The sequence below is a fragment of the Caloenas nicobarica genome, chromosome 3, assembly GCF_036013445.1.
Source record: "Caloenas nicobarica isolate bCalNic1 chromosome 3, bCalNic1.hap1, whole genome shotgun sequence".
NCBI lineage: Eukaryota > Metazoa > Chordata > Aves > Columbiformes > Columbidae > Caloenas > Caloenas nicobarica.
This window is the reverse complement of record NC_088247.1, coordinates 67,291,004-67,307,654: the sequence shown is the minus strand read 5'-3', so window position 1 is coordinate 67,307,654 and position 16,651 is coordinate 67,291,004. Positions and strand designations below refer to the sequence as shown.

General features: G+C 37.0%; 1 protein-coding gene across 1 annotated transcript in view; it reads right to left on the bottom strand.

Moving 5' to 3' along the window:
- Window positions 1-16,651, bottom strand: part of SYNE1 (spectrin repeat containing nuclear envelope protein 1) — a 295,209-nt gene that overhangs the window by 224,340 nt on the left and 54,218 nt on the right. The window contains exons 3-9 of the mRNA XM_065632672.1: window positions 16,016-16,111; window positions 14,099-14,182; window positions 10,356-10,448; window positions 8,432-8,610; window positions 6,705-6,901; window positions 6,460-6,569; window positions 1,767-1,814 (exon numbers count right to left, since the gene is read on the bottom strand). Coding sequence (XP_065488744.1) covers window positions 1,767-1,814; window positions 6,460-6,569; window positions 6,705-6,901; window positions 8,432-8,610; window positions 10,356-10,448; window positions 14,099-14,182; window positions 16,016-16,111 — 807 coding nt within the window. The remainder of the gene's footprint in view (window positions 1-1,766; window positions 1,815-6,459; window positions 6,570-6,704; window positions 6,902-8,431; window positions 8,611-10,355; window positions 10,449-14,098; window positions 14,183-16,015; window positions 16,112-16,651) is intronic.

Here is a 16,651-nt window from a genome sequence, read left to right as displayed (position 1 = left end):
GACTTAAAGTCAAAACATTATTTTTTAACTGATATGCTAAAGTTAATTTGAAAACTACATAATACAGAATACTTCGGTGTTTGAAGAGCTAAAAATACACATCTCTGTTTCATGTGAAATTTAATTACGGACTAGAAAAGGAGTACTTTGTTGGGTTCTCTAATATGTAATTATACATCAGGTGAACTACTCAAATTCTCAGGCACAGGCAAGACAGAATTTTCAAATATGAGCTTTTAAATCTAAAAAAATTAAGTCACCTGTTTTTTCAGGGATGTTGAACTATTGAATTGCCTGTGTGCTGAGAAAATCAAGTCACTTTAATAATCTTTATACATGAATTCAATTAATTACACTATTCCTTTTGAAAACTCTGGTTTGTATGTATGTGTTACTGGATGTATACATGTATATGTGTTACTGAAATATGTTCACTGACAACAGTATCACAGATGCATGGTAAATGTTGAGCCAAGCATCATCTTCAGGGATGAGCTATTAATGCCTATCTGTAAAAGCAGACAGTAAATCACTGGAGTAGCTCAGAAAATTATTTTTTGCAATTGCTACTCAGGAAATTCCTGACATTGGGGAACTCTGCTGGCATAAAGATGTTGGAGGTGACAGGATTATCTTCTGAATTACTTGCTCATCAGAGCACAAGAAGAGCAAGACTTTACATGAGAAATACTATGAAGGACTGTGCTTCCTCTATAGCTAAATTTATACCACGATAAAGAAATTGACAGATCTTTTGCCATTTCAAATCTTCACTAGCTGAAGCAGCAATACACTGGGACTGTGCAAGGCTAAGAATGTAAAACAAAGTCTCATTAAAGCTACCCAAACTTGTTGGAATGGATTGAGATGATGGGAATAATTCTGCTATCAGTATTAATCTTCACTTCAACACATAACACTAGTTAGATATACAAAATATGAGATGAACCCTTGATCATTTTTAATTGAAAATAACCTATTGCTTATATATTAAAAAAACCCCCCAAACACAAAAATTGATGTGGAACCAAGGTAATTAATTGCATCAGGTCAAACTATTAACACTATTGACTGACTGCAGTGACACCTGTTACTTGTTTCATAAGATATTCATTTCTGCTGTCTTCCAGTTTCACCTCCAAATGTTCATCTCAAAGACTGCATCTTAGATTTCTGAGCTTCTCTCACTTAATACCCAACAATTATAAGTACCTAAATGTCCAAGATTATTAAAAATTATATTTTAAAAATATCATAATTCATGTGAAAAAAAGGAGCAGTGCATATCATGCAATTACACATGAATGCTCTCTCCTTCCAACAGACACTCCACATACATCACTTACACAATCACATACACAATCTAGTATCTACACTATAAACCTAATGCCATACAAAAATATCCATCTAAAATGAGATTAGATGAGTAGAAACACTGATCTGTAATCTATTTTTTCATGTTTATAGCTATACTTAAGAACACCAAAAGCATAGTCTGAGATTTATTATAGGAAAGTTTACTTGCTTTTCTATAATATTTCTCTGAAATTATAAACATTAGGCTGTTAGGATCAGCTCATGAAAGAAGGTAGACTTAGACTCATTATGTTAATCTATTTGCTTTTTTGGAAAGATTAATGTAAGTCTAGCAAATCGATGTTCACAAAAACACCCAAAATCTAAAGTCAAAAAAGTGCAGGATAAAAACAGGTAAAAAGCACGAAAGGTCCAATTCAAGCAATTATTCTGAAGCATATTACCCTTACCTTAAATTTCATAAAAGAAATGACAAAAGTTGGGATTGCTTGAAGTTCCTAGCAATATGAAACAAATGAGAAAACAAGAAAAAAAAAAAAAGCAGCAAATAAAATAAAGCAAAGCTTGCAGAAAGTCCAGAGAGAACAATGAAAGAGCCATACAAGAATACAAGATGTACTTAAAATATTATCAAATTCATGTGTCTGTATCATATCTAGTGAAATAGTTTTCATATTAGATCTGATTTCCAGATTACTAGTCACTACATGATTTACCTTTAGAGTAACTGTGATTCTTTGATGTGTTGACTACATAAGTTCACACATGTGCATAACTGGCCCATGCATGATACATTAGATCCCTTTTAATTCTGGAAATGCAAATTCCTTATAAACTGTACATTGAATTAGGAGGGAACATGAATAAGAATTTGTCTAGACAACACATCTTGAGGAAACTCAGTGGTAGCTGACTTGGCTGGAGGGCAGGGGGAAAGGGTTATAAATCCTTCCCACCCCCATCCAAAACTCCCCAGACATACTCCACAATGAAGTAGGATTCTTCTAACTAAGTGTAGACATCTGGAACTGAGATAGATAGTCACTCGTACAGTTCTTTTTGACAGATAGAGAAAAAGTTGCATCTAGCATCTACTGCCCAACTCATGCCATTCTACAGAAGGCACTTAACACAGGTCAGATGGAATACACTCTAAAAGTGCTTCATTTTGGAAAACAAAAAATTAAGAGTATCCCAGGAGTTTAAGAGACAAGAGTCTTGCAAGATTATGTCTCCCAGGCACTTGGATTCTACCATTCTGAGATATATATTTTACACCAGACTTCAGGGGGAAGACAGAAAGGCCAAGAATAGGGGGATTATACAGGTCACAAAAATTCAAAGTCTGGATTTCTTTTTAATCAACTGCCAACAACATTTTACCTATCATTACCTAAGGGAAGGATTCACCTGAGGCAGTTTTAACTCTGCTGAAATGCTCTGCAACACAAACTCCCAGAAGACAGTTTATTTAGGACACCATCTTAAGAAAGATGCCATCTGGAAAAGTATCTCTCACTGATTACAGGTGCAGTGTAAGCACATAGCTTTTAGTTTCTTAAAGATGGATGAATCCTGTCCTAAATAACTAAACTATGCAAATAATTCAAAATTCCTACAGAAAGTTTTATGATGGACATGGATACTCAAGGTCAGTAAGAGAGAAGTAAGGGGCAATAGGTACTGTTCTCCCTTGCACTGTTAGCAATGGTGATCACAAGTGCATAAAACTCAGCAACGTGGTCTCCACAAAACAGCTATTTTGGAATGAACCTATCTTACATATTTGGTCTGATCTTGCATATATTTGTATACCTGCAACTCAACCTCCAGGCAACACTTCTTGAAAAAGAATAAATGAATTCTCAATCTAAATTGATTACATAGTCACAGAAACATCTGACATCTGATTCACTGCCAACTCTATGCACTGAGAATAGAAGTACTCGCTCCTTTACATTTTTTCCAGTTCATTAATTTAGCAAGGTGAATATTAGAATAACCATGGGTGTAGAATGGGGTTAAAAAAGGCACTTAAATGGCTTGTACGGTCAAGAAAGTCATTTGTTGTACTCTGACATACGCAGTTACTTCCATCAAAAAGGATTTCCATTAAATTTGTGAAGAGTTAAGTTCATGAGTGTTTCCTTAAGTACTAAAGAAAACAGTTCTTGCTCTTATAAAAAGAATTTACTTTTCTGTTTTTTCAAAGGAACTTAAATCTCTCTTCTTGATTGATGCTGTTTAGAAAAGAGCATTCCTCTTGCATTGCAAGACCTCTACTGTCACTGTTTCATTTAAAAAAAAAAATCTTAAATACATCAACTATGTTTTTAAATATTATCACAGAATTGCAGAATCATAGAAGGGCTAAGGTCGAAAGGGACCTCTGGAAGTCATCTGGTCCAACCCCTCTGCTCAAGAAGGGACATATAGAATCAGTTGCCCAGGACCATAGCCAGATGGATTTTGAATACCTACAAGGATGGAGAAATCTCTCTGGCCAACTTGTCCCTGTGCTCAGTCACCCTCACAGTGAAAAAGTGTTTCCTGATGTTCAGAGGGAACATCCCGTGCTTCAGTTTGTGCCCATTGCCTCTGGTGTTGTCACTGGGCACCACTGAGAAGAGCCTGGCTTCATCCTCTTTGCACCCTCCCTTCAGGAATGTATACATATTGATAAGACCCCTCTGAGCCTTCTCCAGGCTGAATAGTTTCAGCTCTCTCAGATGCTCTGGTCCCTTCATCACCTTTGTGGTGCTTCGTTGGTGTTTCTCCAAGATGTCCAAGTCTCCTGTACCGAGGAGCCCAGAGCTGGACATAGTGCTCCAAGTGTGTCCTTACAAGCTGACAACCTCCCTTGACCTGCTGGCAATACTGTCAATTTGGATGTGCTGTTGTGATAGCCTTACTTAACCTGGTGATTTAAATGATCCTTTGCTTAATTTTCACCAACTTATATGCAATTAAGAATCTGGGCTAAAATATGTGAAAACACTTGGTGAAAAAAAAAAACAACTTCCACAAGATATTTCATTACAAAATATTTGATTAAGATTTTTTTTCAAATTTCCTTTCAAATGCTGCACAAATATAGAACGCTATGCTTATGTCTGTATATTTTTAAACTGCATCGTTGGATTTTTAAGCACTTTAATATCTTCGTAGGTATCATGTAATATGAATGACACTTATTTTGGCAAGGGTTATCTGGATATCTTGTTTCATCTAGGTATCCTGCAGTGAACAGGATCAACTGCATTAAATCCCGGCTTCTTTCACTCTCCCTTCCAGAACTGTGTAAACTAAGGTCCTAACATTTTTTGGAATTTGTATATGATAGTCTGCCAAATCTATCATTACGATTTTCTTGAAAACAGATCAAATATCTTAAAATGCAAGTTCTGACTATGAGAAATTTGATTATCTGATGACAGATTCTCCCTGAAAATTCCTAAGTAAAGCAGTCGAGTGCAAGTTAAGCTTCTCTCTGTGATATATGACAGAAATAAAAAAGTTTATAGTAATAAAAGACCAAAGTGTGCCAAAAGTTTTGCCATTTGACGCTTTGTATTTATCCAATCTCAAACTGATGAAAGAACTTTTCCCATCAAACTATAACACGCCATGTGGTCATCATCTTGTACTATGACCAGAGGTAAGAGAATTGGAAGTTATGGTGGACAGGACTAGGGAGCAAGATATAGAGTGGACACGGGTGCCTGATGCAGATAAGAATTTCTCCAGAGAGGAATTAGCAGAATGTGTCAGAAAAAAATTGAGTGTCCCATTGCTATTCTGGACTGGAGACTCCACCGATGAAGTGATGTTTGTCTTAAACAGCCAGACACTCCAGTGAGGTGTAAGAAGGAATATAGTTCTTCCTCAAGGAAACAAAGAATTATGATACTAGAATTTCAGTGCAATGTCAAACTCTTACTTTCTTCTCAAAGTCTGGGAGTTCCTGATTTCTGCAGTGTCATATGCAGGGGATCAGCAGTTCTACCAAAATTCACCTGGATTGCTACTGGCATATCTTAGTTACATCTAGGAAGAGGAAGTGGTTTGGGGCTAAGCATCTCAAAATGATGAGTTTGTGTTGTTTCTAGTAATTCACTGGGAATTCTGGAGGCAACTCAGTGGCTTCCCTTGCACAGCTCATGTGCTATCATCTCTGATCATCTCTGTGGGTACAGCCAGAGGCAGTCAGAGTGTGGAGTGGCTGAGTCCTGCATTCTCCCGTGTTGTCTCTGCATAAAGCTCAGGAGAAGGTGGCAAGGCTGTTCCTCAAATTCCAACCCCAGCACAAGCAGCAGACCAGGCCGAGGCTGTTGGCAGCAGAAACTGCATTGTGTGCCATGGTATGAAGGCGATGGGACTGCCTTAGCCTGCCAAAGGCCATAGCATAAGGCTTCAGTGTTCACTCCCTCTGCTTCAGCAGCCTGATTGCTCAGTGGGATGCTGTGGCATCAGCACATGTATGTCCTCAACCAATGTTGCAGCGAGGAAAATGAAAAATTCCAGAGCTCAGGCACTGGAATCGGACAGCAAAGCTACAGCTGCCTTAGGCACACATAGCCATAAGGAGGGAGATTCACTGCTCTCAAAGCACTTCTACAGCTCTGTAGGGAATGCAAAGAAACACAGATAAAAATTGCTTCCTATTTCTCTCTTGCTGGGGCTGAGCAGATTGTCTCAGCAGTGTTTCCTGTGTTTTCCATGAAGAAAGCAAATGATCAGGATTAGGAAATGAGTCATGATCACTTGGCATCAGTAAGTGTAGCCACTCTAGTGCAAAGCCAATGCACTAGAGCATACACAAAACAAAATAAAAAAGCAACAAGACGGAAACATGACAGAAGACAATTCCTTAGAGAGAACAGTCAAACATCACTGTGCAATAGAAAGAAACTGGTGTCAAATTTGTAACTGCCTCCATTTTATTTTCTCCATCTACCAGTTAATATATGCAACATTAGTTCCTTTATTTTCAGTCATCTTTCCCAATTTTCTTATTGTGTTCACTTTTCACCTGAACTGCTCATCAAAAGCAAACAGAATAAACTATGAGAGCTACAAAATGTATTTATAAAGCCACCGTCATGATATGCTGATTTGTATAGCTGTGCAAGAGAAACTTACATCATTGTCCTGCACATCAGTCACTGTATGATGAGGATCGGGATAGTACTTCAAAAACTGCGCTACATAGGTCATGACAGACTTTTCATCTGGCTTGTCGACATCCACATCTACACACAAACAGAACACAATAAATTAATTTTTAGCTGAATGGCATAAAATGCTGCTTAAATGTCTAAACACTTTGAAACAGCACATCTGATTTAACCCATGCAAGTAGTTCAAACTTTTTTCAACTATGGTACCTTCTGGATCAAGGAGCCTTGGAATTCCTAGTTCTGCTTCTGCAAGTGTGAAGGCTTCCTCCAGGTTTTCTCTATTCGACCTTCCCCTCACTTTCTCCATGTCCACTAAATCTGGCCGAATAGCATGAATAATGGAATGAAATGCAACACCACTCCTCCAGCTTTGTCCAAAATCTTTTATTTCAATTCCAACTTGCCTAAAGAATATTAAAGGAAAAAAAAAAAAGTGACTTGCAACAACATCAGGACTAGAAGAAATAGGAGAGGAGAGAAGATGTTCCACCCAGTGGTTACCCATATGAAACCTAAACCACCTGTTTTTCCTGCAATGCTAATCAGGTTGACTACAGCTCCACCCATCCACTGCATAAATTCATTTCTGCCTATGAAGATCCAAGAGTTTTTGTCATAGGCTTACCATATTTGTCTCCAGTGACCTTGCCAGTGGCAATAAGCCAACGGTATTTTGAACAAAAGAAGTGCACCAAGGTTCACTTAGACATTACGGTAGTCTTGCCATTGGGAGGTTCACAGCAACAGTAACTCTGAATGAAGGCTTCATTCAAAGCTCACTGTGATCAGTGAAACACTTTCACTGAGTTTAATGAACTAGCCCTTGCAAATTACAGGATGAAGCAGGGCTGAGCAAAGTGTAGCCCTCCTTCCTCCCTGCTTCTTTCAACACATTTCACCTAGTCTTGCCCATAATGTTGACAGTTGCATTTATGAACCTCATTTTTTTGTTTGTATTTTATTTGTTTACATGCCTGGAAACTGCAGCTGAACACTTTCAGTCGCCTATCTCTTACTGACAACAGTGCAGTAGGAAGAATGCCAAATTAGACTGTAGGGCACTATAAATTAGTATTTTCTACCTATTTATTGGAGAACTAGAGAAAGTCTCTATCTTTTCAATTATATTTCTTTCCTCTAAGGCACTTTTGCATAACTGGCCATTTCTCCTCCACATTTTGCACGATTGTTCTCCTCAAATAGCAGTGACTCCTTAGTTTGAAAAAATAAATCCATTATATTCTTTTACATCTTTGATTTTTAGTTTCTTATTGTGGAAGCCATCAAACTACTATTGTATCTTTGATTTAATTTATACTTTTTTTATGTCACTTTGGAAACAGAGCAAACATGGCATAATTATACCAAATAAAGGAGAAAATTCTTAAGTTAACAAGAGGTAGCAAGAAATAACTCTAACATAACTTGGATTAAAAAGAATGAAAATTGATGGCAATTTCTGTAGTAATAGGTCCTTTGTATCACAAAACTGCAGAAGGATATTAATAATTTTTCATCACCTCCCTTTCAACAGCAAGTGCCAGAATTTAGTGCTCCTACAAGCTCTGTCACTGAGGAATACTAGCTCAGTGTGTGAATTGCATTGTCACATTGAGTGTTTTGGCAGCAGGACCAGTACATTGTCATTCAGACATGTAATTCTGTTTTCAGTTCCTCATTCTGTCAAAGATAATCCCATTCGTTAATTGGAAACTATAAAATATGATTGCTTGTAAAATTAATGCAAATAACTATTTATTACTTGCCTGTTGTATGGTGGTGATATTTAGCAGCCTCAATTGCCAAAAATAATATGACAGAGAGGTGCTGTATAAAAACAAAGCAAAAGGACAATCCCTGACCTACAGACTTTAGAATCTGAAGAAAAAGTTTGCCCTTAAAATACAAAATCAGTTAATTTGTAGGTTACTTACTTTGCTGCTGTGTACTGTATCCATTTTAGCAAAGCCTTCCTGGCACTTCCTTGGACCTTGGTTACCACCTTCCGTTTGCTTGGGGGACTCGCAGTTTCTGAACTGACAACACTCTCCACAGAAGAAGTGCTGCTAGACAATGACTGCAGCTGTGGGAGGTTGCTGGTAAGCTCTTCAATCTGCAGGGAAAAAAATGTTAATGGACTGTTTGTAGATAATCTTAATTCTCACCAGTTTCTTAAATATTTTCCTAATACAACTGAAAAAATAAAGTTGGGCAGAAGCTATGATTAACATGCTGTGTTTTATTTAACTGTACATTAACGTAGTTTCAAAAATGCTAATGTATGTGCCCTGATGGTGGTATTAATTTCAGAAGTACATGACATCAAGCAATCACAGACATTGTTGACACTCTACAGCTAGAAGAACAATCAGGTGTGTCATGTTATCTATTATGAAAAATTACCATTGAAACAGGAGACAGTGGCTTCCATTTAGCTTGAATTCAAATTATAAAACAATCCACTAATTTCAGAGGAGGCTAATTCAATTAAATGGAAGTAACCTCAATGATCTCATCTGGATAGTTCTTTATTTACCATTTTACTGTTTTGCCACAAATTCAATTGCAGCTTTGCTTACAGGTACATTGTGAAGGAATAGTTAATGGATTGCAAGCAAAGTGCATTAGCAGTGCTTGCCAAGGGTGTATGACAGTTATTTGCATCACGCCTTTCATCAAATGAAAATCATTAATGACTTTTTTAAGAACATGAAGTTGACTAACAATCTGATTCTCTAACATGAAAAAGTAATATGCAGAGGATGTTGCAAGATTGTCTATGCTGCCTAGTTTTGCCACATCACAGAATGAGTCTGCCACAATGAGAACCACAATTCTCATGCATTTCTGCTTTCACTCATGTTAAAATGATGTATCTGCCTGTGACAACTAAAGAAAAGCCCCAAAAATGACCCAAGTGAAACTGATGTAGAGAACTAGACTTTCAGTAACTCTGAGAAGCACCATTTTCCCCATTTATCTCAGTGTGCTAGAAATTAAAATAAAAATGTTAATATCACTCTGGCTAACTTTTAGTCTGGGAAGGAGATCTGAACCTTTGAGGCATCTCACTGGTTGGTGCTTAAGAGAACAGCATCCCTGACACGTGAAAACTATATCACAGGAGAGCCAAAGCCAAAGAACTCCATAAAGAAGAGCAACAAAATTAGGGGGTAGTGTGGTTTTTTTGTGTTTTGTTTTTTGTTTGTTTCATTGGTTGGTGGGGGTTGTTTTGTGTGTGTGTGATTTTTTTTTTTTAATGGTTGAGCAGTGACTCATTTTTTAACTCATATGGACAGGACTTAGAAAAACATTTTTCCCTCCCACGTAGCTTCAACAGAATGGAAATGATTTCTCCTCTACAAATTCCAAGCCCTCTCAATCTACACCATTCACAGCTAATTCTTAACCTTGCAAATATCTGCATCTCCCAGCAAAATCAGCATGTTTACCTGTATTTTTTGAAATTAATTATTGTCTGACATCAAGTGCATTGGAATTAGACATATAGCACAATCACTACTGAGGATGCTAAAGGTATTTATACCAAGAATCTACAATTCTATTATTTTCTTTTGTTTCTCTGTTGTATTCTTCAGAGAAAGTGGAAGAATATGTTCCAGTGACGAAGGAACTCATTTCTAGGCCCAGATCAATACATTCCAAATACAAGTATCTAATTTTACCCAATATGGAGCATCCCTACCATTGATTGTTGCTTTATTCAGGATCAGATCCTCGGCTAATTATAAAATGACTTAGCACTGGTGAAAGACTGGAATTACATCAGTTCATATGAAATCATGATCTGGAAACATTGTTTGAGCAAGTGACACTGAAGTATAAACAATGTAGTACCTGAAAATACAAAATTATGGTCCACACCAAGCCAAGTACAATAGAAGGCCTGCCATCAGCAATATCAGTTGAGTTTATGTTGACAAGTTTAATCTATATAAGAAAGAAAATGTGTTATTACCACACACAAGGAGTGATAAAAAATATGAAACACACTTCAAATAGGTTGTATATTTTTAATGCATTTTTGCAATCAAGTAGCAAGTTTCTTAATTTAAAAAAAAACATTGAATGGTGCAATTTCACTTTTTAGAAGAATATGGCTATAGGTAATGAAAGATTTTTAGGACAATTGCATGCTATTATTTGTAGAACAAAAATATTTAATTTCAAGCAGAAAGAACAATAAAAATTGCATAGAACTATTGTACAAACCGGAGATCCTCTGTATACGGACTAGCATGAAAAGCAAAGGGAAAAGGATGACACCAAAAAAAGTTTTAATTAATTATAAGGTAAATGAAATAATTTTATAATTTTATAATGCAAAAAAGCACGTTTTTTGGCACATCTTGGAACACAATTAATAAGGAAAGCAAATTAAATACTCCATAACGGAGTTTCAATTATGCAGGGTTTTCTTGCTATAGTTTGAATTGATTTGGAATGGAAAGAGAAAAGTGAATTTAAGAATAAATAAGAAAAGGAAGGGGCGGGGAAAAAAACATAAAAGAAAGATAAGACAAAAAAAGAATGCCACAGTTCTCCAGTACAGAGACTTTTATTGCAAAGGGTATTACCGCTACTGATTAAGGCTCCCTTGCAAGACAAACCTGACTATAATTCTTTTACAATAAGAAAAGAGTTGGAAAAAATAAGTTGTCCAAGGGCATAGTTTTTCAACTGCAACAGGAACAGATTCCATGACTCTTCATTCCTGAATGCTAATCTGTAGTCTGAATAAAGTATCGTCCTAAAATAAATTCATAAGATAAAAGGCAGTAAAGGAGGGGGTAAAGAATATATCATAAAGAAATTAACAAGTAAATAATGCTCAAGGAAATTGAATAAAACAGGTAGTACTGGAAAATCAGTAAATATGTTAACACTTATTTCTTCGGCAGAACTAAGTCTGCCCTCAATCATGATATAAATATGAAGAGCTGCTAAAGTGTTCATACACTGCAAGCTTGTTCATGGACAAAGGTTATGGAAAAACCTTGGAGAACAGGTTGCAGAAGAGCAGGAGAATTACTTTAGGTGACCTCATTTGTCTCCTGAAAACAGAGAAGATACTGCAGTTCTCTGAATCAGAAGCTGGAAACCCACTAGATAATTTCAGTGGCAAACAAAAAATTGTTGTTCAGGGCTGTGAAGCTCTTGTCAGAATTAAAACTCTACAGGCTGCTTGGAAAGAGGCAGAGGAGAAATCCCCACGGGTTACATTTCTAGCCCTCTCCAGCAAGAAATCTGATGAAACTCTGGGAAAACGGACATTACTTACTTCTCTACGAGTTAATAAGGAAATTTTTCTATTACCTACCCAAAGAAAAATACACCAAGAGTTTCATTCTCTCAGCTGGACCAAATCCAACAAAAGCATTTCTTTTTCTAGAAAGCAAGGTTTTTCTTATATGTGTTACAAATGAAAAGATTTACAGGGATTCAGCTAAATATTCTGATTAGGCTACTGTTCACAGAAGCATAGCTTATCTACTCTAGTTCTTGTGTTACCTTTGTCTTATAATCCATTAAAATTGATCTAAACCTACAAAATAAACTTTTCACAACCACAAAAAAAAAAAAAAAACAACCAAACAGTTTGGTCCAGAATGATATCTGTTAACTGCCAGTTGCATTTTGCATTATCGCAGCAGTATCTGCAGAAGTCTGTTTGGACAGTGAAAATAAGGAGTTGATTAAACATGAAAAAAAAATTAACTTATGGGAGAGCCCATGGAGGAAGGAAACCCTGTGGGCACTCCCCAAAGCACTGCATGCAGCCACTCATCTCCCTTCGAGTACACCTTTGAGTACAGACCAGGGACTGCACTCAGCTACTGTAAGAGGCACTTGTCTGAACAGCTTCCCCACCTCCTCTGGGAGGAAAAGGTTGACACACTGGCTATATGCATCCTTCAGGCTGCATTAAACCTAGAGACCACCTGCTACCACACGAGTCTACCTGACACATCGCGTATTTCCAACTTCCTCTAGAAGAAAATCTGGCATATTGATACAAAGTACATAGAAAAATGACTAAGAAAAGTCCAGACAAAAATACCTAACTATTGTAAGCAAAACCACGATACGCCCTTTCCGGCAATCTGTTTTGATCCTCAGCAAGGTCAGTTATCTGGATGCAGTGCTGTATTATTCCTGGGATGTAAGCTGGGTCATTAAAAGTTCAGGTCACTGAACATGTGACATGTAGACTTAGGGAAGCATAGGGGTTTTTTTCTCTTCACTCCAGCCTTGCCTTATCTTGTACAGGTCTCACCAGAAAGCTCTTTGTATATAAGCCTTTGCTCTCAGGCTGCATATGATATGGTTAGTATTAACAAACTGTACTAGTGAAATCGTGAGCTAAAGCTGAGTTTTGCTTTTGGAATATATTTGTCTTTGCTTTGGTTATATATTTTTCAATTAAAAAAAAAGAGTTCTCTTATAGATTTCTTTCTACAGGCATCTGCTAAGATTGTTGCCCATAGAAGAGAAATACGGGGTGTTTCAAAAAGATGGACCCAAAACACCTTGTGTTGCAGGGTTGCCATGTTGCAAATGACTGAGGCTGGGGCTGTTTGTGCGCTGGGAGAGGCATCTAGTGGTAATCATTTGAAACTATGCTCTGCCCTTTCAAGTGGTAAGAGTTTCTTTCATAGGTGGTTCCTGGTTGCAGAGATAGCGTGATTTCAAATCTTTTCAAAACACCCTGTATACTGCTTTGAAATTGGGTCCATCTTTTTGAAACACTCTGAATAATTAGGTCAAGATGCCATAGGATTAAAGAGAGGGAAAGAATGCCAAAACGCAACAGCTCCTGGTGTACAACACTGTGGAGACATAAAATTCATCAGGTGTTACACCCGCATTGAGAAAAATAGAAAGGGGAACAAAATATCTGTAATCCAATTTAAAAACCAGATACAAGTCATTACAATATAGAGAAAAAAATGAGGGAATAAGGTAGAAGTAGATTGCTTTTATTTGATACTCATACCTAGATCATGTTGAGCTTCTAGGTTTTCTGTCTTTTGTTAAATTTATAAAATATTCTGCTTCATTTCTAAAATGTCCATAGCACTGTATGTACCAAAATCAATCCAACAATTAGTCTGAAGTCCTGCCAAGCTAATAAGGGGTCACACTGTTCTAAATTTTCAGGTCTATATTTTTAGAGAGTAGAGATTTACATGTAAAACCTGGGGAAGTACAGAAATCTATTCTTTTAATTATAAATGAATGTCTCTATTGAACTGAAGATCACTGTTCTTTGCCAAGAACAGCAACAGGAAAGTAGGGAATGTGAGGAGCTGAAGGGCACATTAAAAAAAAAAAAAAAAAAGAAGAGAGATCATCCAAGGTGAATCTAACTAAGGGAAAAAAAACCCCTGCTACCTATTAATATTGAAACTTGACATTTTCATTTTACAGCAATTTTTAGGCACTGTATAGAAACCGAAGTCTGCATACATAGCTCCAACTTTGGAGAATAAGAGCAGGTAGATGAATACAAATCATACATTTAAGGAAAGAAAGAAAAAAAATAAGGAAAAACCAGGACTAAATGCTACCCAACCTACCCGTCTTCCTTCTAGAAACTTCAGAGCTGTGCCAATGTTGGCAACCCAGTGAATTCTCTTCAGCTGACGTCCCTGCTCACAAGGCTTAAAGAGAAAGAACAGTGTAAAGCTCAATTAGATTTATGCCAATTTGCCGCAAAAATTAAGTTGCTGATTATTATAAAATCTTATGTACATATCTTAGTTTGGTTTGCATGTTAAAATGTTCCTTGGAACAGTCAAATTCTATTTTATCATATACTAACAGGAGGACCGACAGATATAGGGGACATAAGTGTGGTAGTTGTATTATAAAAAAATTATAAGATGTCTTAATAACCTCAAGATGCAAGCTGTGGGCTTCAGCCCATAAACTTCATCAAACCAGAGAACTGTTTTTCTTATGTAAAATAAACTACTTCTCTTTTTATACGTGGACACACACGTATCTATTTGAGAGAATGCAACAATCTTTTAGTAAAACATTTTGCTTGCAAAGGGGAAGTCAAGGTGGTTATTATTTTTAAAAATCAGTCTATGGTGAAGACTTTTCTCCTAGAGGATTTGTATCCATTCTCTCTAATACCTCATTGGTTATAAAAAAAAAAAAAAAATCTGTCACAAACCCTCACTGAACCATTAATTTTGCTGAACTTCAGACACTTAGGCTAAAAAGAGACAGAATTATTTGAATTAAATCAAGAACACATCCTAGGCTTCTAATACTCTACAGTGGAATTAAATTCCCCACTGAATCTTATATTGTAATGCAAATATACCACTGCTATCATTTAAATTCTTGTTCATAAAGTTAACAAATGAATTTAACAAAAGGCCTGATTCTGAAATTCCTCTTGCAGCTACTGCAGAATATCAGACATTATTCTGGTTCTGCAATATCTCTCGTCTTTCACTAATTCATGTAGGCAGGATACAGCCAATGAATTTCATTGTAACAGGTGCCGCATTAAAATTCTTTTCCTGTTTTACCACTTTTGTTTTGCCACAAGAGGGAGACTTTCTGTATTATACGAACAGAAACAGAAACAGGTGAATTTCAACAGAGCAGAAACATGCTTGAAAGTATAGCTTTTTTTCCTATCTTACAGTGAAATCACTCTTGCAGTCTGAATTACTACCAAATTTTGGGTATCACCTGAAATCAAAGCGGAGGTGAAATATGAGAAAGAGGCACGTGTGGCACTCGCAGAGTGCCCACATGTGAGGGAGCAGGTAACGTCTGAACCCTCCAGCAAGCCAAAGGCCAGACTGTTGCTCTGCTCTTTCAGATGCTGCCACTCGACCTGCGAGTTGTTTTGGAAAAAGTGAGAGCCCTTGGCCCAAAACCCTTTTGTTTTTCTCCTACATCACAAGCACAAAACCAGCCTGTTCCCAAAAGACAGTCTATTTGTCCTGTACACACCATGGCCTCTGTATATAACTTGGCTGTGAAAGCGCCATTTGGCATCAGATAAGGTTCTTTACAGTACCAGAGCAACTGTCAGGGTAAATGGATATAAGACCCGATGAAATTTGAGGGGCTCACAATTTATTTTTTTTTTCAGAGAGAAAGCCATAAATTTAACAAGAAAAGACTGTCATTATTTCTTCACAATGTATAGATGTAGCTTGCAGTTTAGACCTTGTTTGTGTCATAGTAGTAACACCCAGATGAACTGCAAAGACTAATACAAATAACCAAATTTTTATGAACTATTAAGACAAAATTAATAGAAAATGAATAAAATCAAGAATGTCAGTCTGTAATCATCTTTTTTTTTGGTTTTGTAACCAGATAGTCCACTCTGTGAATAAACTTGTTTTGCTGTGTAGCAGTCATGTTTTTTATGGTATTCAAATATAGAAACATATTATAAAATTATCTCCTAGAGAAGTTTTGCAACTATCATGTATATTCAGAGGGAAGGAAGTTCTTACCAGTTTCTGCCCTGAAAGAACCTCCAAAAGGGCAATTAGCATTATGCCATCTTTGATATCTTCAAACAGATCATTCACCAGCATGGGAGGATTGCGCTGAAAAGGGAGAAAACTTCAGGTATTATAAAGGCTCGCCAGCATTACATCTTACTTGCCTTCCTTGCAAACAGAAGCACGAAGAGTGGCTGGTCCCCTTCTTTACGTTTTATAATGTTTAATATCAATGTATTATTTAACCATTGCTTTGCCACCATATTGTTTAACTATTTAACATTTCTGGTGCAGGACTGTAACAGTGGATGCTTTCTGCCACTAATGATACAGTGGAGAAACCTCCTGCTCCCCAAAACAAGCAAAGAAAGACACCAACAACTGCCTGTGAGTCTATAAAATACACACAACTTACGGATGTACTATTATAGTCACACTTCAATCTATCAGCATATTTTGCCTTGTGTTAAGCATGTCACAGAAATTTCACTCTCTCACTCTGCAAAATACGAGGAGCTATATGAAGGAAAGATCCCTAAAGCAGTGTGGCTGGCTGAGCAACGCTGTTCCTTTCTCACAGCTGACAGTTGCTGCACTAAGTCACTGTATTTTCTCTCCTCTCCTCCAGGCATTGCAGCCTTCCAG